The sequence below is a fragment of the Bufo gargarizans genome, chromosome 2 (assembly GCF_014858855.1).
Source record: "Bufo gargarizans isolate SCDJY-AF-19 chromosome 2, ASM1485885v1, whole genome shotgun sequence".
NCBI classification, from domain to species: Eukaryota; Metazoa; Chordata; class Amphibia; order Anura; family Bufonidae; genus Bufo; species Bufo gargarizans.
The window spans coordinates 560,950,288-560,973,249 of NC_058081.1; the positions used below are offsets into that span (position 1 = coordinate 560,950,288).

General features: G+C 43.3%; 1 protein-coding gene across 1 annotated transcript in view; it reads right to left on the bottom strand.

The window, feature by feature from the left end:
* The window catches only part of FUZ (fuzzy planar cell polarity protein), a 135,359-nt gene that overhangs the window by 38,611 nt on the left and 73,786 nt on the right, over nt 1–22,962 (bottom strand). Inside the window, exons 8-10 of the mRNA XM_044278167.1 lie at nt 12,274–12,380; nt 4,905–4,984; nt 941–1,042 (exon numbers count right to left, since the gene is read on the bottom strand). Coding sequence (XP_044134102.1) covers nt 941–1,042; nt 4,905–4,984; nt 12,274–12,380 — 289 coding nt within the window. The remainder of the gene's footprint in view (nt 1–940; nt 1,043–4,904; nt 4,985–12,273; nt 12,381–22,962) is intronic.

The following is a 22,962-nucleotide window of genomic DNA, read 5'->3' on the forward strand; positions in this document are numbered from 1 at the left end:
TCTGTGATTAAGTTCAGTTTTTACAGCGCGGGTGCAATGCGTTTTGATGCGTTTTTCACGCGCGTGATAAAAAACGGAAGGTTTACAACCAACATCTCTTAGCAACCATCAGTGAGAAACACATCGCACCCGTACTTGCTTCCGGATGCAATGCGTTTTTCACTGAAGCCCCATTCACTTCTATGGGACCAGGGCTGCGTAAAAAACGCAGAATAAAGAACATACTGCGTTTTTCACGCAACGCAGAACTGATGCGTGAAAAAAAAAAACATTGTAATGAATTGGTCAGGATTCAGTGCAGGTGCTATGCGTTCACATCACACATTGCACCCGCGTGGAAAACTCGCTCGTGTGAAAGAGGCCTTAATATTATAATTATAGGTATAATTACAGGCACTGATGCTTATTGTGACTTATTAGCAGCAGACATGCTATATTTAACCCTGATTGGTATTCCATAGATGCTGACGTATATTATGCGTGACTCATTTATAATAGATTGTATCATTAGAGTTGACTTTTAATTAAATATTGTGACATTTCTTACGCATAGGCTAAAGTGACCCGGTATAGGTTATAGGAGGACGGTAAACACAGTTACACATATATCCTCTAGGTCAGGGGTCAGCAACCTTTTGGCACTCCAGCTGCTGTGAAACTACAACTCCCAGCATTCATTTTTATGGCAGTTTTGAGAAGAGCAGAGCAAGTATGCATGCTGGGAGTTGTACTTTCACAACAGCTGCAGTGCCGGAGGTTGCCTACCCTGTTCTAGGTTGTGTATGAAGTTAGATTACTGGTGCTGTACTGCTGTGGGGGTTGCACTTCTGTTGGCTGATGCTCTTGCTGGTCTGGCACCTTAGTGGTCCCAGCAGTGCCACCTCCGGATTTCTCTATGTGTGTATCGCGGCCCGCTATGCACAGTATTATTAAGACTTACTGTTTTTTTCATCCCCGTTCTCAGGGCTAAAGTAACGAGAAAGAGCAAATGTATAAAAAGATCGAAGGGCTGCTCGGCGCTGCTCCAAAGTAAACTTCGGCTCTGTAAGACAGAAGAAAAGAAGATTGGTAAGAAATGCATACATCAGATATACAAAACAATGTATACCCCCACCTCCTGCACTGCCTTTCCCAGCAGATGGCCTATTGCATCTAACAATAATTACGGTAATTAGGGTGCGTTCACACAACTGTATGTATTTTACAGTTCGCAAAGAATACAGATGACGTCGGCGTGACATCCGTTTTTTTTTTCCAGACCCATTGTAACAATGACTATTCTTGTCCGCAAAATGGACACTATGGCATGCTCTAACTTTTTTGTGGGTCTGCGGAAGAGACATATGGATGCAGACAGCACACGGTGTGCTGAACGCATTTTTACGGGCCCATTGAAATGAATGGGTCCGCATCAAAATGTGGATCGGATGCGAACCTTAAAACAAAGGAAGCTAATAAAAATATAATGGGGAATTTTGGGATATTAATGTTTCCTAATAATCAAATAAAGGTTTAAAGATGAATCTACTGTCACAAGCAATATGGCTATGCAATAAAATGTATGAATGTAAAAATGTAGCAGAGCTGAATTGGTCAATTAAAAGGGACCTGGGGCCCTAAAAGACAGGTCACTACTGAATAGCAGGATAACTTTGTAAGATTGGAGGAAGGTAAGTAACATACAGTCTGTACGCTCTATACTGGGGCCCAGACTATGAGGCACGGAGCAGCGGGGTGCCAAGCTTGGTTCTGGTGCTGAATATTTGTTATGAGCTTAGTATGGCAATACTACTACTGCGCATGCATGGCGTGCTGGGGCACTCAGCTATTTTCAGAAGTCCCATAGCAGTGAGTGAAGGAGTGACCGTAGATGTGTCGCTTGCTCTCCATTTACTTTGGGACCCCCGTTCTTGAGATAGGAGAGAGTCCCCCAGAGTCGAGAGCCGCACCTGTCAGACATTTATGGCATATCCTATTGATATGCCATAAATTCCCTTGATGGGAATACCCCTTTAAGCATTAGCTGTGCATTCTTGTCTTCATTAAATTAAGACATTTTAAATCTGATGCCACTAATTCGTTGCATCTTTTAAAGGGGTTGTCCTACAAAACATATTGTACAGTTTTCAAACCAGCACCTGGAACTGAATACTTTTGTTATTGCATGTAATTAAATTTAGCCTAGCCACTCAGTTATTCAATAACATGTATCTGCATAGCGCCACCTGCTGTTTATTCTTTTTCTCATTTCTTTGTCCGGTTAACTGAGATGGCCGCACATGCTCAGTTTAATCCTTCAACTGCCTTATGGGCTGTGATATGGAGAGAGCCCCAGCAGAATGTACATGCCTCTTGAGCTGCAGCAGAAAAGACACTCCCCTTTAGGCTACTTTCACACTAGCTTTTTTGCTGGATCCGTCAGGGTTCAGAAAAAACGCATGCTGCGGTTTGCTCTCCGGTATGAGTACGCAACCAAATGGAACGGAATGCATTTTGGAGCATTCCGTTCAGTTCAGTACAGTTTTGTCCCCATTGCCAATTTTTTTTTCAGGTATTGAGACCCTATGACAGATCTCGATACCGGAAAATAGAAACGCTAGTGTGAAAGTAGCCTTAGCTGGCAGCTTGATATAAATCTAGCAGAGCAATGAATGTGGAGATCTCTGGATCCATGTGAGGTACAGGGCTGGTTCTAGCTTTCATGTACTTTATGATGTCCGATTTTCGTGTTTTATATTAATCATGGGATAACCCCTTTAATGGCTGTGGCGGTGTATGTGGGGGGTACACCCGCACAGGAGGCCATGTAACATAAGGCCGGCACTGGTATGGGGAAGCAGTAAATTAAACCTGCTCTATAGACTGCTGACACCAAATAATAGACATCAGCACCGGGAAGAGAATGGGGGTGACTGCTAGAGAGATGTGACATCACTTGTACGTCTTCCAACCCTCTTCAGTCTACATAGGAGTGAGGATTCTCTTTTCCCTAAGGGGCTTCATCCATAATAAATGCAGAATTTAGACTCCAAACCAAGCGACTAGAGTTTCACTGCATACATTTGGGGCCTTAGTGACCAAGCAAGTTTTTCATTTTCCAATCAGCGCATTCCATTCCATGATATTCTTCTGTCGATGTAGATGCATGAAGACTTTTTTTTTGCGGGACAAGTTTATATTTTTTAAGTGCATCATTTTGGAGTACAAATCATTGGTTAACTACAGAAAAAAAATGGAAGTCTTTTTAAGTTTTAATACTTTTACACAACAAAACCACTTTTTTTTTTAAAAAAGGAAAAAAAAATGTTATTGGGCTTGATTTTTGGGGGACGACTTTTAATTCTATTTTTTTGGTCGGAGGATATGCAAAAAACAGTAATTCATGCTTTTTTTATGGCTTCACCTTGCAGGATAAATTACATTTACAGTTCATGTCCTTACAAATGCAGATATACTAATAGGTTTAGGAGATTTTTTTTATTTTTTTTCCATCAAAAAGCATTTTTTCAGTGGAAAAAAGGGTGTTTTTTATAACTTAAAGATTTAAAAATAAAAATAAAACTTTAATTGTTTTTTTTTTTACCCACTTATTAGTCCCATAAGAGGACATTAAAATAGTGTGAGCGCTCCCATACAGGTGGGGGCTGGCGATGGCTAAAAGAGGGAGCCCACTCCTATTAACCACTTAGATGTCATGGTCGCTATTGACTGGTGTTTCAGCCGTTCCGAGCCACTGGAGTAAAAACCCAGCTCTCATATGAGAGCCAAGCTCCTGCTTTCTGCAGCACAGGAGACGCGTGCAGAGCGTAAAAAGACGGCACCCTAGAATAAGGTCCATTAATGACTGCCATAATAATATGTATCGGGCTTGTTAGGAACTTTACTGTGACAGGCGTGGGAACCTTGATAAGTCCTCCTGGCTGCAATAGCAACTAATAGCTCCTGCAATCTCATAGCAAGGGGAAGGGGTGGGGGTGTTTGGTTACTGGGAGTAGGGTTGCATCGGGTATCAAACTATCGATACCCAATAGATACTTTTAGATCTGAATAGATCCGATAGCGGGACTTGCTATTTACCAATACTAGACTGCGCTACTGCACATCCTAGAATCAGTTAAAAAACATGGCACACACACCGCTCACTGTGACCATAACTTTGCAGTGGACGAGACAAGCTTCATTTTTGGCAGAAACAATGCTTGGGCTATTATACACACCTCACTGGGCCCATTGAGACATCATTTGCATACAAAGCAAAGTGACTTTTCTGTAGGAAATATGGATAATAGTAACAATGGTATGTTTTTTAAGGCTAATGCACACGAACGTATGGGCTCCGTGCCCCTGCTGCAGACCGCAATTTGTAGGGCACCGACCGTGGGGCAGCCGCATGCGGATCGCAGACCCATTTACTTGAATGGGGTCCGCGATCCGCACCGCAAAAAAGTAGTGCATGCACTACTTTTTTGTGGTGCAGAGGCACAGGCAGAAACATGGGGTTCCGATCCGTGCCTTCGCACCACATCTCCGGATTTGCGGACCCATTCAAGAGAATGGGTCCGCATACATGATGCGGGGTGCACATGGCCGGTGCCCCGTGTATTGTGGGGGCAACGGCCGTGTGCATGAGCCCTTATTGTGTTAGGCAGCACTATATAACCTTGGCTTGGATAACATATCATAATTCGTAATTGGGTAACATAGAAATGCTCAGAATGGGAAAGTAGCTACCTTCTTCTGCTATATACTGTCAGTTTAATAACAATCGGAAACTCAGTACAGCTGGCCGTCTGTCATACACACGCAAATACAAGTGAAGGTTTACGATTTAGGAAACACTCTACGACATATCATGGAAAGTGTCTGTTCGGATCTCTGGAAATTCACCTGTAAATTCTGCTCACCTGTTCTCTGCATGTCTTCCATGGGATGAACCTGCACAGTGTACAAGGTTTTATTCAGGTCCCGGTTCACTAGCAAAAGTCTATAAAAGGATGGACATACATTAGGCAATGGTTATGATAATATAGAGCATACATCATCTTGAGAGAAATCTCAAAAGCCAAATATGTTCCCAAGAACAGTAATCTGGTATAACTTGTAGCCTGTTTGGAGGTTACTGTACCTCCCGCCTCATCCGCTTTTTTTCACCTAAATAAAAAATTAAGCATTTTTTTGCAAATGGCCTTAAAGGGGTACTCTGGTCATTTTGAAGTTATCCCCTATCTACAGTGCATCTAAAACAAAAATGCATGTTTGTAGCGCTGTCTCGTGGAGATGAATGAATCAGAAGTGCACATGTTCCCCCTGCCGCTTGGTTTATTTTGGGGGGGCTCTATGGGTATAGTGTCCAGTTCTCATGAAAGGCGGGGATCCCAGTGGTGGGACTTCCACCGCTCTAATGGCATGCTCACCCTGCTCCTCCATTATTTCTGTGGGCTCTGCTGGGGTGAAGGGTCCCATTCTTAAATGGTGGAGGTCCCAGTGGTGGGATCCCCACCGATCTAAAAGTTGGCCCCTGTCCTGTGGAGAGGGGATAACTTAAAATTACCAGAATAACCCTTTAATTAAAAATTTTCTCTTGTTTTATGTTTACAGCTCCTATGCAGACCTTTTTTTTTCAGTTTTTCATGCACAATAAAAAAAATGGAATGAAAATGAACATGCCTTTTAACATAATGCCAGGCCACTATAATTTCGAAACTGCAGGGGTCACCCCACTAATCAAAATCAGAAGCTATATGGTAAAGTTATCCAGTCAGAAATGCCAATATCTCCATCCAAGAGGAGCACTTATATTATTCCTGCTGGAAATGTATGATTAAAATGACTACTGTGCATTCCAGTGGGTAACGCTCTGACCCTATCCAATAAGTGCAGCCAGTGCCAGACTAGGTATGGACAAGCCAAGGGGATCAGGAGGTCATTCGAAAATCCAGGCGAACATACGGATCAGCCATAGCCAGCACCTATAAGACTTCCAGGACAAGAGCTTGTTTGAAACCCAGACTGAAACTGTAGGATTCATTGTTCTAGCAAAATGGGAGAACAGCCAAGAGATTTAACAGGGCGTCCTTAGATATGTGTGGCAATGAGGAACAGATGTGAAGCAAACTGGTAGTAGGTGGGCATAAAGTCCATGCAACAGTAGCTCGGTTTAATCATCTACTAATGTAATAAAGATGGCTGATAAAAGGCATATGCAAACACAGACTAAAGGTAGTGTCTCCATGCACAAAGACATATGCTGAAAACGTGGATTATCCTGAATTGTATAACTGCCATACTGTACACAATAAGGCTGAACACCCTGACGGTGGGTGGCCTGTGGTCTCATGCCTACCCTAGCTCACCCTTTCATTACCCTAAAACATTGCCAAAGCGTTTCCCCAAATATTGGTTCATCAGGGGAGTAAAACAGGGCAATAGTAGCTCAGAAATAAAAAAATCGGAGGTTAAATAAATATAAAGCATATGATACATCAAAAGACTATGATCAAAACATGATCAAGAGACTAAGGACTGATTGTCCCCTCAATTATAAATCAGAATGATTATTAATGCACCAATTAAGTAACAGGTAATTCTTGAAACTACTCCACATCTCAGGCCCACATGATTATTTGTAAATGCCGCAAAACTCCATAATTGTTTGCAGATAATTTGATATAAATGCATATAACTCATAAAGTATGACCATGACTGAAAATGAATATTAATGCAATATATTCAAAGAGCCATACCACTCAAAAGTGGCCCTCAATTTATATACACATGGATATTACGTTCTAAATCATCCAGGTATTGCGAGACAGGGATATGGAGGCACTACTACCACTAAGCCATACTATACATATGTGGTTCTAAGATACTGTGCATAACTGTATCCACTCTCCCAGTATTCCTAGATCAAGTATAACATTGTGGTCAAAAGACCTCTCATGTGTCCCGTAGATGGTATGTAGGTAGCGGCTGATGCATGAGCTGATGTCAATATAGATGCACAACCCCATGTACTATATTCTACATATATATATAGGGCATGTACGAGCCGGCCACCCCGCATATCCGGCGAATGGAGCGCACGCCAGGCTCCACGTGCGCTCTCACCACACTGAACTTCCGGTCTGTGAAACGTCGGAAGTCCGGTACAGAGGCTCGACCCCATGTATGCAAGACTCCACCTGTGTAATCATTTCACCGGACTTCCGCTATGTGAAACGCAAATGTGTTCCACCTGGTCATATCATTTCCTGTTTGTCTATAAAATATATAAAGGGATACATTAGGATTGTGGTGCCACTTAGAGACATCATAACCAAAAAAGTCACACTATAGAGAGATAATTAAGCTGGGCTATTTCTCAATGATTAAAAATAAAAATTAAATTCCTTCATATACTGTTACAGGCGCATTAGTAATCAGCAATACAATGATCAAGCCAGAAGTGGATATTCAGTAAAAGAGGAAGACCCCTGGTTACTAAGGGCTACCTCATTCCAACATCATACAAGATATAATTTTCACTGGCACTTCACGTCGATGTATAAGGCCAGTTCTGTCACCTACACAATATATATATATATATATATATATATATATATCTCAAAATATCTGAAACAGGAGAGACATGAATGATCCCGTCCATTCCTCCATGTCCCAGAGACACCAGGGAAGAACAAATAGTCTACAAGAGGCTGTCTATAAAAAACATGAGAAGGTTAATCTCTCATTAAGTCCAGAAGGGGACTGGGATCGGAATCGATAAATCCATTTGGATTCCTTTTGGAGAATCCGCCTATCCCAGTCCCCCCTTCTCTGGGACTCATGTATCACCTCCAATGCCGAGAACCTAAGGGCATCTGGCTTTCCCCCATGTGGCTCCACTATATGATTTGCCACTGGGGTATCTTTCCTTTTCACCAGGTCATTAACATGTTCACATATATCCGGCGTCGTAATTCTCTGTACTTTTTTCCGATATAATCCCTCGGACATTGGCATTGACATAAGTAGATGACCCCTTTGGTTCTGCAATTAATGAAATCTCTTACAGTGTATTTCCGTCCGGTGGCCAAACGGGTGTTAATCTTTGTATTCCCAGGGGTTTCCGATCAAGCCATGTACCTTCTCGCCTAGGGCCAGTGTAATGGCTATGTACAAGGTGGTCACGCAGGTTCCTCCCGTTACGGAAAGTGATGCTCGGACAGGGAGGGACCACATCAGAGAGAACCGCATCCATTCTCAATATAGGCCAGAATTCATTCAAGATGTTTCTCCTTATTTGCTGTATCGAAAGTGGATATAATACGGATGATGTGTTCTTTCGTTCTAACCTTAGGATTCAAGAGCTCATTTCTAACCTGGTCCCTAGCATGTTTAAATACCTCTCTCAATATGTAAAGGGTGAAGATAATACATGGGGTTGTGCCTTTGTACCGGACTACCGGTTTCACAGACCGGAAGTCCGGTGTAGTGAGAGCGCACGTGGAGCCTGGCGTGCGCTCCATTCACCAGAAATGCGGGGTAGCCGGTGCGTACATGCCCTATATATATGGAGAATATAGTACATGGGGTTGTGCATCTATATTGACATCAGCTCATGCATCAGCCGCTACCTACATACCATCCACGGGACACGTGAGAGGTCTTTTGACCACAATGTTATACTTGATCTAGGAATACTGGGAGAGTGGATACAGTTATGCACAGTATCTTAGAACCACATATGTATAGTATGGCTTAGTGGTAGTAGTGCCTCCATATCCCTGTCTCGCAATACCTGGATGATTTAGAACGTAATATCCATGTGTATATAAATTGAGGGCCACTTTTGAGTGGTATGGCTCTTTGAATATATTGCATTAATATTCATTTACAGTCATGGTCATACTTTATGAGTTATATGCATTTATATCTAATTTTTTGCAAACAATTATGGAGTTTTGCGGCATTTACAAATAATCATGTGGGCCTGAGATGTGGAGTAGTTTCAAGAATTACCTGTTGCTAAATTGGTGCATTAATAATCATTCTGATTTATAATTGAGGGGACAATCAGTCCTTAGTCTCTTGATCATGTTTTGATAATTGTCTTTGATGTATCATATGCTTTATATTTATTTAACTTCAGATTTTTTATTTCTGACCTACTATTACCCTGTTTTACTCCCCTGATGAACCAATATTTGGGGAAACGCGTTGGCAATGTTTTAGGGTAATGAAAGGGTGAGATAGGGTAGGCACGAGACCACAGGCCACCCACCATCAGGGTGTTCATATGGGTCGAGGCAGTAGCTAGTGGGTATGGATCACCACCAATCGTATAGTTATTCCCTATCCTGTGGATAGGCGATAACTATTTAACAATCGGAATACTCCTTTAATCTTTTCTAATGACTGTAACATGGCTCTGTATGAGAGAGATATTTTGTGCAACAGGATTGGTTTTTTGGAAGGTTTCCTTGCTTAGTTCTCAGGGAACTGATCCCATTCTTAGCACAAAATATATGGCTCCTGTAGGGCAGTCTGGTAGTGATTTTGGGAGAGTCATGTGGCCATGTGCAAGGACCCTGCCGGGTGGCACAAAGAGTCCCTACGAATTACAGAGCTGTCTTCACAATGTAAGCAGTTACATGGTGCTCCATAAGGAAATGTTCCTAGGGTAAAAAAAAAACTCTGCAATACGGCCTGCGTTAAGCAGAATCATTTTTATCATAGATATGGTATAAAAAAATCCCCATCGGATAAAGGTAGAGTATGTGCCCATGGCAAGTTCATAATAAGGTTGCGTGCACGTGTCCTAGCACTTTACATACAAACATGTGACAACGTCTAATCAAACTGTGTGACCAAATGAACACCATTTTTGGTACTTTTAAATAAAAGTGTTCACTACTGAGTGGTTTCTAAGCTCAGTGACATAAACAATGCTGGAGCTGCACTGGGATAAAATGTTCACACACACACCCAGACATGAAAATCTGCATAGCAAAAGAGCCGTTTAATTATAGACATCAGTAATTGGGGTGAACATCCGTTCAGTTCCATTCAATGTCTATGAAAGTCAACAGTTCACTTTAGACTGGGCCCAGACGTCTGCGCAGCCGATTCTGCACTGCAAATCTGCAGCAATTTACAATGCAATACAGTACAAAATCCCATCCCCATGGTACTGCGGGATTTTCAAAACAGATTATACTGTACCCTTTAAAATGCAAATGGTGAAATGTATATGTGGATTTTGCTGCACGCTCAGCATGGATTTGCCGCAAAATAGGTGGTGGAATTTACCTACCATGTCTGGACCCAGTCTTAGGGCTCATGCACACGACCGTATAGCTTTTTTGAGTGTTTTGCAGTCCGTTTTTTACGGATCCGTTATTCTGTTTTTTGTTTCCATTGTGTTTCCGTTTCCTTTCCGTTTTTCTGTTCCGTTTCTCCGTATGCCATATACAGTATACAGTAATTACATAGAAAAAATTGGGCTGGGCATAACATTTTCAATAGATGGTTCCACAAAAATGGAACGGATACTTTTTTTTGCGGACCCATTGACTTGAATGGAGCCAAGCACTGTGATTTGCGGACAAGAATAGGACATGTTCTATCTTTTCACGGTACGGAAATACGGAAATACTGAAACGGAATGCACACGGAGACAGTTCAGTTTTTTTTTGCTGAACCATTGAAATGAATGGTTCAGTATATGTACCGCATGCTGAACTAAAAAAACGGCCAGTATACTGAACGCAAAATACTGTCGTGTGCATGAGCCCTTAGTGCCACATCAAAGGGGTTATCTGGAGACTAACAAAAGATTTTTCTTTAATTGTATTACATCTATGTGGTCTGTGTAGAGCGTATTATAATTACCAGTCACTAATAGGACCTTTCAAGTAAAGCGCCCTCACCCCACTTGTTCAGTTCTGATGATAACGCAGCAGGGCTGGCACCCTCATTACAGCTAGACCTCCAGCACACGGCGCATGATAATGACATGTCGGCAGAGCAGCCCGACACCGGTGATGTGTATTGTGGTGAGGGAGCCGACCCTGCTATGATATCATCATCATCAGAACGGACCAGTGTCATCGGTTGGCTAAATTGATCGCTTGTTGTTAAATTTCAAGCAACAAACATTTGTTTTGATCGAAATCGTCAATTTTGACGACCTCTACAGTCTATGTCAGGAGCCTGGATACCTCTCCGCAACTAATATGTCAGCCCCAGACACAGGAAAATAAAAGAAACAATGAACGTATGTGGTAGCCCAAACCCCATCCAACCATGACAAAAACACAAAAATATACCATACATTGTAAAAATCACTATAATGGAATTAAAATTGTAATGGCATTTTGTGCTATCAAGTGAAAAAGGCTCATTGGAGCACATTTATCAAGCTTGCCTGTTTTTAGGCGTCTAGTAGACAGGTGTATTTGATTTGTCTGTCGGTCTTATGCCTAGTATTTATTAAAGGCTGCACAGCACTTCATGAATTAGACTAGGCGTATTGCTATTAGCCTGACCTCTGGTGGTTATTTTTCAGGTAGACAGGTTCATACTTAGGGCTCATGCACATGACTGTTGTTGTTTTGAGGTCCGCAAATTACGGATACCGGCTGCGTGCATTCCGTATTTTGCAGAACGGAATGGCCAGCCCCTAATCGAACAGTCCTATCTTTGTCTGTAATACGGACAATAATAGGTCATGTTCTATTATTATAATTTTTTTTGCGGAATGGCCATGCAGAAATAAAGACATGGAATGCACACTTTTTTTGTGGCCCCACTGAAGTGAAAGGTTCCGCATACGATCCGCCCAAAAAAAGCAGGAAACGGACACTGAAAAAAAATAAGTTGGAGTGCATGAGCCCTTACTTATTCTGGTCTAATTAGTATGCACATGAAAAAAGGGGCAAATGAGCTGTGAAAAGTCGCACTTCTCCCTAAAAGGGCGACTTTTACTGAAAAGAAAAGTCGCGCTTCACCATTCAAAATGAAAGAAGAAAAGTACACCAGCCCTGGAGTGGAGTAGAAATTAGACTGTTTTTGCTCCAAATTCAGGTGTAAAAAACATGCACCTACATAATTACAGTGTACATCTGAAAAAAGTCTAACATGTCAAAATAGTTGAACGAGGCGCGGTTTTAAACTGGATAAAGCAGTTCTACAAGGTTATCACCGAAAACACTTTACTATTTTTGACTTTACAGAAGTAGCAAGAAGAAAAGATGACATGAAAATCATGGTTTACCAAAAGGCACTTACCCCAGAATCCCATGATGAATAGGGGCGGAGGATGGAAATGATCTTAGCTGGACTCTTAAGCAGGCCTTCAGTGGATCCACAACTGGTTTCCAAAACCTCTCCACCAGCTACACAGCAAGGTAAACAGAGCATTAGGCCATGGCCATGCTGCTACATACAGGTACAGTATTTAAACACCATTCACCGATTTTACCTTTCTCCATAAAGAGGAGCAGCAAAAACACAGAACTGCTATATCTATCCTACAAGAACAATAAAAAAGGAAATACTGTAAGGGCAGACTAGATGGACAATGTGGTCTTCTTCTTCTTACCACCATCTCTTACTCTATTCACAACTGCTAAACTCCCAAAAACCGAAGAAGGTTCTATTTTTTTAAATGTCTTCACACTATGAGTGGTAAAAAGGACAAATAATTATAAAAAACATAATTAAAAGGGGTTTTCCGCTGGCAAATGATTTATGAGTATGCATAAAGGGATTGTCAAGGATTCGAAAAAACCTCCCAACTACCCCATAAACATGCACACTTGGCTTATGTTCTCAGTTTGGAAATGGGGATAAGCCCCTGTCAGATACCCCCGATGGCGGTTAATTTCCAATGAAAACAAAGGATGGGGATGTTGAAAGACGACATGTCTGATCACTCTTTTCCAATGACATCTGCTGCTCTCAAAACACGTTAGATGGTTGGTCAGTCCCACCAAAATCAGTAGATTCTGCACATGTTCATCTAAGTCTACATGCACACGAACGTATTTTGTTTCCGTGTCCATTCCATTTTTTTTGCGGACACGATGCAGACCACATCAGTATGTCCGTTCCGTAGCCCCGTTTTGCGGACAAGGATAGGCATTGTTACAATTGATCCGCCCAAAAAAAGGATGACATATGGACGTCATCCTTTTTTTTTTTTTTAGCAGATCTGCGCACCGCAAAACACATACGGTCGTGTGGATGTAGCCTAAGGCTAAATTCACACGAACGGATTTTGTTTCCACGTCCGTTCTGTATTTTTGCATATAGGATGCAGACCCATTCATTTCAATGGGTCCGCAAAAAATGCGGACAGCACACCGTGTGCTATCCGCATCTGTATGTCCGTTCCGTAGCCGCGCAAAAAAAAAATATAGAACATGTCCTATTCTTGTCCGTTTATAAAAATGATGACATACAGGAACGCCATTTTTTTTTTGGGGCGGATCCGCAATTTGCGGACTGCAAAACACATACAGTCGTGTGAATGTAGCCTAATGTGCATGGCCACCTGACCTTTTCCTTGGTGGGAGGACTTTTTCACAATTATAGGGTTTGTTCACACAAAAGTTTTTTGCATTCCGTAAACGGGCCGTTTTTGAGTTCCGTTTACGGTCCGTATACGGAACCATTCATTTCATATGCATTCTGTTTCCGTATTTCCGTTTCGTTCAAAGATACATGTCCTATTATTGACCGCAAATCACATTCCGTGGCTCTATTCAAGTCAATGGGTCCGCAAAAAAAAAAAACTGAACACATACGGTATATACTTCATAGGTCTTCCATATCCGTTCTGTTTTTGCGGAACCATCTATTGAAAATGTTATGCCCAGCCCAATTTTTTCTATGTAATTACTGTATACTGTATATGCCATATGGAAAAACGGAACGGATCCACTACTGAAAAAAAAATAACAGATTCAGAAAAAACGGACCGCAAAACACTGAAAAAGACATACGGTCGTGTGAACGAGCGTATGAAGCCCGTGCCATGGACCGCAAATCCCTCCATACTGCAAAAAGATAGAGCATGTTCTATCTTTTTACGGTGCGGAGGCACGGAACGGAACCCCAGGAAGCACTCTGGAGTGCTTCCGTAGTGTTCAGTTTCGTGCTCCCATTCTGCATCTCCGGATTTGCGGACCCATTGAAGTGAATAGGTCCGCTTCATTGATGCGGAATGCACACAGAACGGTGCCCGTGTATTGCGGATCCGCAAAACGGCAACAGCCAGCAAACATTCGTGTGAACGAGCCCTTAATAACTTTGGTGGGGGCAGGACCAGGATAGGGGGAGGGATGGTCTATAGAGAGAGATCTGCTTCTTGACAATGGCGGATCGTGGGGGGAGGGGGTGGTTAGTGTTTTTTTTCTGTTTTTTCTTTTTGGGTGGGTTGCGATGCGTCTCTTTGGAAGGTGTGTTTTTTTTCTTGAACTCCATTAGCTGACTATATGTCTGTAATAATCTTCACCTGGAATGTACGGGGACCTGGGGATAAGATAAAAAGACAGGCTGTGTTTGATTTAGTTCAGAGACATCTACCGGCGGTTGTTTGCTTACTGGAGACCCATTTTACAGAAGAGGCTGTGACGCGGATTAGTAGAGGACGGGTTTCGCAGGCATTTCATTCAACTTTCACCAGTCACTCAAGGAGTGACTGTGTTTATACAGAACAAGATCAGTTTTGCCTGCGAGGCATCCTCCATTGATAAGCAGGGGAGATTTGCTTTTTTTATATGGGAAACTTGTTGAAGTATTATGTATTTTAGCCTTTATTTATATTCCTCCCCCTTTTTCCTTTCATGTACTTAAAGGGGTTGGCCACTATATAAGTACTTTACACAGCATTGTTGGAAGCAGGGTAAAAATGAGTTTCCAAATAAACTTAATTTTAAAAAAATCTGTCTGCTAATCTTTTTATAGTAAGCCCCCTGAGCCCCTGTCTGCCGTGCAGCCAGTTCGTCTATGGCTGCACGCGACATAGAGCTTTAGAGAAAGCTCGTCCATGCCTTTATTGTAACCATCTGTAAATCAAGACAACTGGACATACTGTAGATTTCTTGAAAACGTTTCATTCGTTCTTCCAACGAGCTTTCTCAATTCTGAGTGACTGTACAAGAATTCTCTGGAAATTCTCTGTACACCTTTATCTGGGAAGTCTTTATCACCTACTGACTCCAATTAGGATAATGGAATCAACACCTCTGATCCCATGCTGGGTATAATGACCTCTGACGCCATGCTGGGTATAATTACCAGATGTTGATTCAGTTACATATTTATTCCCAGAGAATTCTTGTACAGTCACTCAGAATTGAGAAAGCTCGTTGGAAGAACGAGTGAAACGTTTTCAAAAAATCTACAGCAAGTCCAGTTGCCTTGATTTATTTTTTACAGCTATACCATAATTTACCTGGATAAATGAGAACCTTCACAGACTTTATTGTAACTGCACATGCGCTGCTTTTCCTAATCTGCCAAGAGCAGAGCATGTCCAGTCTGCCACCAGGAGATCGCTCTGATTGGCTAGTCCGTACAGACTAGTCAATCATACGATCCTAAGGCCGGCTTAGGCTGGGTTCACACGGGCGTTGTGGGTGATGTTTCACGCAGCCCCATTCACTTCTTTGGGGCCTGCATTGCGTGAAAAACGCACAATATAGAGCATGCTGCAATTTTCACGCAACGCCCAAGTGATGCCTGAAAATCACTTGTCTGTGTCTTGGAGATCAGAAGCTCCCAAAATGTGTGTGTGTGTATATATATATATATATATATATATAGATATATATATATATAGATATATATATATATATATATATATATATATAATACCCCCCCTCCCCCGTGGGCTCCAGTCCCCATTGTGCCCCTCTAATTTCAGGATGGCCGACGGCAGCGCTTGATCCCCCTTCCAGCCCCCCTCCTGCCACGATCTGTTTCAGGATGGCCGAGCGGTTAGCAGAGTGTCAGCTATAATACACAGCTCACACTCTGCTTAAATGGCATCTGTGTTGGCAGCGTATTGTAAACTATCAGATCCACTGGATCTCCAAGAACCAAATGGGTCTGGGTAAAAAATAAAAATAAAAAAAATAATCAAATTTCTTCTTATAGGCACGCATTTATAATTGATTAAAAATAAAAAATTAATAAAAATATACTACACATGTTTGGTATCATGGCGTCCATAATGACCTGATCTATAAGGCCTCTTTCACACGGGCGTGAGTTTTTTTGCCCGGATAAGAGCCGGGTGCGTTGCGGGAAAATGCGCGATTTTTTCTGCGCAAGTGCAAAACATTGTCATGCGTTGCACTCGCGTGAGAAAAATCGCGCATGTTTGGTACCCAAACCCGAACTTCTTCATAGAAGTTCGAGCTTGGGATTGATGTTCTGAAGATTGTATTATTTTCCCTTATAACATGGTTATAAGGGAAAATAGTAGCATTCTGAATACAGAATGCATAGTAAACCAGCGCTAGAGGGGTTAAAAAATAAAATAAAAAATTTAACTCACCTTAGTCCACTTGCTCGCGAAGCTGGCATCTCCTTGTGTCTCCGCTGCTGATGAACAGGACCTGGGGTGAGCTACTCCATTAAATACAGGTTAAGGACCTTCGATGACGTCACTCCGGTCATCACATGGTACGTCACATGATCTTTTACCATGGTGATTCACCACGGTAAAAGATCATGTGATGACCAGAGTGACGTCATCGAAGGTCCTTAACCTCTATTTAATGGAGTAGCTCACCCCAGGTCCTGTTCATCAGCAGCGGAGACACAAGGAGATGCCGGCTTCGCGAGCAAGTGGACTAAGGTGAGTTAAATTTTTTTTTATTTTTTTTTAACCCCTCTAGCGCTGGTTTACTATGCATTCTGTATTCAGAATGCTATTATTTTCCCTTATAACCATGTTATAAGGGAAAATAATAATGATCGGGTCTCCATCCCGATGGTCTCCTAGCAACCATGCGTGCAAATCGCACGGCATCCGTACTTGCTTGCGGATGCCATCCGATTTTCACACACCCCATTCACTTCTATGGGGCCTGCGTCACGTCAAAATCGGAAAATATAGAGCATGCTGCGATTTCAACTGAACGCACAAGTGATGCGTTAAAAACATCGCTCATGTGCACAGCCCCATAGAAATGAATGGGTCAGGATTTAGTGCGGGTGCCATACGTTCGCCGCACGGAAAACTCGCCCGTGTGAAAGGGGCCTAAAAGGATCACGTTAACCCAAAAAAGGTAATAAAAGTGATAAAAAATGTTGTATGTAGCCCAACATAGTACCAATCAAACCGTCACCTAATCCCGAAAAAAATGAGCCCCTACATGAGACAATCGCCCAAAAAAATAAAAAATATGGCCTTCAGAAAATTGAGACACAAAAACATATTTTTTCTAAAATGCTTTTATTGTGTAAAACCAAAATAAATAAATAGGCAAATTAGGAATTGCTGCGTCTGTAACGACTTGATCTTAAAAGATATCACACACTCTAGTCCAGTAACTTCCCCTCTTTCGAGAGCTTAAGTCCCTTCTCGCTAAATGGAAACCCCTGTACATATCTCCGTTAGGCCCCATAGCAGCAGTCAAGATGTCTCTCCTCCCAAAATTGCTCTACTACTTTCAGACCCTCCCAGTGCGGATCCCTATGTCAGAACTACGCCTCCTCCAACAGGCCAGTTTCGATTTCGTATGGCAAGGTAAACGCCACCGCATCCCCTGCAAGGTCATGTTTGCGGCCAAGGACAGAGGAGGCCTATCGGTCCCCAATATCATGCACTATTACTGGGCTTCTTAGCTACGTGTCATCACATATTGGGCGTCCCAACAGGCATACAACAAATGGGTGGAAGTTGAAAAGTTCTGGCTTGCTCCGATTCATTCAAACTCACTACTATGGCAACAGACTCCTGTTGCCCCCACACACCCTTTACCAAGCACATATGGGACACCTGCCACAGCTGATTTGCCTTAGCTTCCCAGCACTCCTTCATGATCTCCTTCCTTTACAATCCAGCTATCCCCTACAGCTTAACCACCTCTATAGTCCAGGTCTGGTCATCATTGGGTCTCTTCTTCTTAGTGGACATTGTACATGCTGCTACTTTGACACTTAAATCCTTTGCGCAGCTCCAGGAGCAATCGAAAGTACCGACAACGGAGAGACTCCACTATCTCTAGGTTCGTCCTTATGTGAATACTGCTTTTGGTTCACTTGGGGTCCATTCACACGACTGTAGCATGTTTTGCAGATCCACAAAACACGGACAGCGGCAATGTGTGTTCCGCATTTTGCGGACCGCACATTGCCGGCACTAATACAATATGCCCTTTTCTTGTCCGCAATTGAACGGAATTGCGGACACGGAAGTGCGGGTCCGCAATTCCGTGTCCGTGCAGCACATCGTGCTGCCCTATAGAAATGAATGGGTCCGCAATTCTGTTCCGCAAAATGCCGCCTCTTGGCCACGTGTGCTGAGGGCGAGATCCCCCATCATGCGTACATTGATAAATGGGCCGCTGCCCTCGGATCACCTCTTTCTCGCAGTGCCTGGCAGACTATAAGGAACAGGGCAGCCAAATTCTCTATTTGCACCACGTACAAGTAGACCCAGTATAAGTTTCTAATGCACTGGTATCATAATCCTGCTCTCCTACAGTGTACAAACCCCACTGTTCCGTCTGTCTGCTGGCGGTGCTTTAACAATGTAGGCCACATTGTACCACATTTTCTAGACATGCCCTAGCATTACCCCATTTTGGGAAGAGGTAAAAGATGTGGCTCACTCCCTTTTCGGACCCCCTATACCGCTGGACCCAAAGGTGTACCTATTCAACTTGCCACCTCCGGGGCTGAGCAAGTGCTCTTCTAGACTGTTCCTCTCCCTATGTACCACAGCTAAAACCTTGATCACTAAATCCTGGAAACAGAATACCCTTCCCACCAAGTCCACGCTACTCGCCAGGGTCCGTGACTTCAGGTCCATAGACTATCTCACAGCGTTCCTTAACAACACTGTGGAACAGTTCCAAGCGATCTGGCTTCCATGGGATACCTACTCGACATTCCCCTAAGGACCCCTCCCCATCATTCCTGTTCTTACTTTCCCCCATCCGACCCTTTCCCTTTGTATTCTGTCAGTTGTCTTATCCCGTGTCCTGAGTTTTTTGTGACACATTATTAGACATAGTCATGGTATTTGTACTGCTGTATGCGCCGTTTCTGTGCCTTTTTTACATCTCAATGGTCCACCGTGGACTCTGTACAAACTATACTGTATCACTTTGTTTTTCTTCTTTATTTCTGTATTATTAAAAAATTTGCACGTAATGTGCTAATAAAAATCTACAGTTTAAAAATATTATCACACACTCTTCCACCAAAAGGTAAATGCCGTAAAAAAGATAGTGTGCCAAAACAAACAATTTTATTGGTCTATTTGCCCAATAAAGTGTAACACTGAATATTATGTACCCAAAATTGAGACTATGAAAATGTCAACTCTTCCCGCAAAAAATGAGCCCCTGCACAAGACGATCGGCAGAAAAATAGAAAAAATATCCTTCAGAGAAAAGAGGCACAAAAACATGTTTAAATAAAAAAAAAAAAAACTTTATTATGTAAAACTGAAACAAAGTAGACATACAGCATTTGATATCATCGAGTCCGTAACAACCTGCTCTATAAAAATAGCACATGTTTTACCTTGTCAGATGTCAACACTGTAAAAAAACAAAAAATAAAAACTGTGCCAGAAGAGCCATTTTTGGTTACCTTGCCTAACAAAAAGCGTAATATAAAGCTATCAAAAAGTCATATGTACCCCAAAATAGTACCAATAAAACCATCATCTCATCCTACAAAAAATGAGCCCCTACATAAGAAAATCGCACCAAAAAAATAAGTCTTTAAGAAAAAGGATACACTAAAACATGAAATTTTTTTCAAAAATTATTTCATTGTGTAAAACATTTTTTTTTTTTTTTAAGTAGACATATTAGGTATCGTTTACTGATGAGCGAGCACCAAAGTGTTCGTGTGTTCGGTCCGAACACATCGCAATATTTGTGCGCTCCGCCGAGCACCCGAGTATAATGGAAGTCAATGGGAGGCGACCAGGCACCCCCTGCTCGGATGAGGGGAGGGTGCCTGGTTCATAGGAAAAGGTCTGAAAGTGATGGAAACACCTCTGAAATCGATCAGGAACAGCAGGGGGACAATGTCTGAATGCCAGACACAACCATGCCTGGTTGTAGGTTGAGTCTGGTCCCTTATACCCTGCCAAAGCTCTGCGGCGGTGTGCTGTTTGTCCCCTAGGCAGATCAGCTTCAGCACGGTCTGCTGACGCCTCCCCACAGCAGTGCTACACTGCTTCCAGCTACCAGACTGCTTCCAGATTGATGGCTGACTGCTGCTGGAGGTGGAAGTGGAGGAGGATGAGGCAGAAGAGGAGGAGAAGTGGGGGTTAGAGCCAGTAACATAGCTGCTTGCGGAGACCCTGATGGACGTCCCATGCCCGCAATCATGGGCGTGGGTAGAACCTATGCCATCCCAGAGTACGACTCACTCCTGGCCTCCACCACATTCATCCAGTGTGCGGTCAGGGAAATGTAGCATCCCTGGCCACCAGCACTTGTCCATGTGTCCGTGGTTAAGTGGACCTTCCCAGTAACTGCGTTGGTCAGGGCACGGGTGATGTTCCGGGACACATGCCGGTGTAAGGCGGGCACGGCACACAGTGAAAAATAGTGGCGGCTGGGGACTGCGGCCGACATCAGGCTGCGGAAGGACTCGGTGTCCACAAGCCTATATGGCAACATTTCAAAGGCCAGTAATTTTGAAAGTTGGCAATTAAGTGCTATGGCCTGTGGGTGGGTGGGAGGGTATTCGCGCTTTTGTTCAAATGACTGTGGTATGGACATTTGGATGCTGCACTGGTACAGGGAAGTGAATGTTGTTGCTGCTGGTTCATTTGAAGGTCCAGGTGCAGGGCGAGAGGCATCCGGGCCTGCGTCTTGGACAGGGGATTGGACAGGACGTAACACAGGGGAAGAGGAGGCAGTGGTGTGACCCGCAGACCCATTTTGTGGAGCCAGGCGTTCGGCTCACTTAGTAGGGTGCTTGGATGCCATGTGGCGGATCATGCTGGTGGTGGTGAGGTTGCCAGTGTTCATGCCTCGGCTCATTTTGGTACCGCACAGGTTGCAAACTACCACTCTTTTGTCCTCTGCACTTTCCTCAAAAAAGCGCCATACTGCAGAACACCTACCCCTTGCTATGGTTGATTTATGCATGGGGGTGATCGGTGTAATGGTTGCGGGCCTGTTTGGTGTGGGCCGACTTCTCCCTTTTGCAACCCCACTGCCTCTTCCATCCTGTTGCGGTGCTGCGGATCCCTCCCCCTCTGTACTGCTGTCCCCGCTCGGCTTTTCACCTTCCTATGTTGGGTCAATGACCTCATTATTCAACACCTCCTCTTCCACTTCCTCACTCTGATCATCCTCCTGTCTTGACAACTGTGTCCCATCGTCATCCACCCCGTGAACTAATGATTGACGTTCACCACCGTCATCTTCGTGAGACTGTGAAGGGTCAAGAGGTTGGGAATCAGGGCACAATATCTCAGGTCCCTCTTCAAGCATGCTGGCCACGAGGGCCAAATCTAATAGTGGAGCTGAAAAGAGCTCCTGGGAATATCCGAGTGTGGGATCACTCGTTTGGCAGGCCTCTCCATGGTGGGAGGAAGGATGATCTGAGCCAGGAGTTGGCTGACCAGACTCTTGGCTACAGAGACTGGACCTAGTGGAAGAGAGGGTGGTGCTTAGCTGACTGGAAGCATTATTGTCAGCAAGACAACCGACCAACTGTTCGCACTGGTCTGACTTGGACAGTGTTGTCGTGCGCCGCCTAGCTAAGTTGGACATGAAGCTGGGTACGGTTTTATTACATTTTTTTTTTTTTGGTGCACTGGCAGCAGTGTGTGCAGATTCAGTGAAATTTTTATATATATAAATTTTCACTTTTTCCAAATGTATGGCCCTGAAGTGCACAGACGGTATTCTAATGCAGAGCACTGAGATTAATGGGTTAAACAGCTAACAGCAAAAATGTGGTCAGATTCTGGGACAAAAAAATATTGTTTTCACTGATATTCTTCCTATCTATGCCCCTGACACACAGACGGTATTGCACAGATGTCAGAAGTCACTGGATACACCTTCTATTAAGATAGCCAATGCGATTTTTTTGGGTAAAAAAACAAATAATAAAAACCTTGCATATCTGCACTTTAAATTGCTGCCAACACACACAGTAGTCCTTAAAATGACTTTTGGGTCTTGGAAACGTCTTGAGAAAGAGTAATTTGCTATCACAATCTCCCTACACTGTCTGTCCCTTCCTAACAGCAGTTCTCCCTGACTCACAATGAGCCGAACCCGCAAGACAGGGTGCTATATAGCACCTGATGATGTGTTACGGCCAGCCAATCACTGTAATGCCAGTAGAAAACATGGCTAATGGCATTGTAGTGATGGCAATACTTACCAGCATGTTTATTGGCTGCTTAGAAGGCGCCAAACGTGCAGGGAGGAGACTTATTCCTGTCAGAGTTTGGATCGGGAAGACTGAATAAGCCAGTTGTACAGACAGTCGGACCAGGGAGCGTGCCAGTGGCAGGGGCAGACTGGGCATGCGCTGCTCTTATTAGGAAAAGCAGCGCATGTGCAGTTAGAATGAAGCCATGGACAAGCTGTCTCTAAAGCTCCTCCATGTCGTGTGCAGCCATGGACGAACTGGCCGCACGCAGAGCGCGGCTAAGGGGGCGGGGCTCATTATAAAAACATTACCATTCAATTTTTTTTAATAAAGTATATTAGGAAACTCCTATGCCCCTCCCCCCTTGTTTACTTA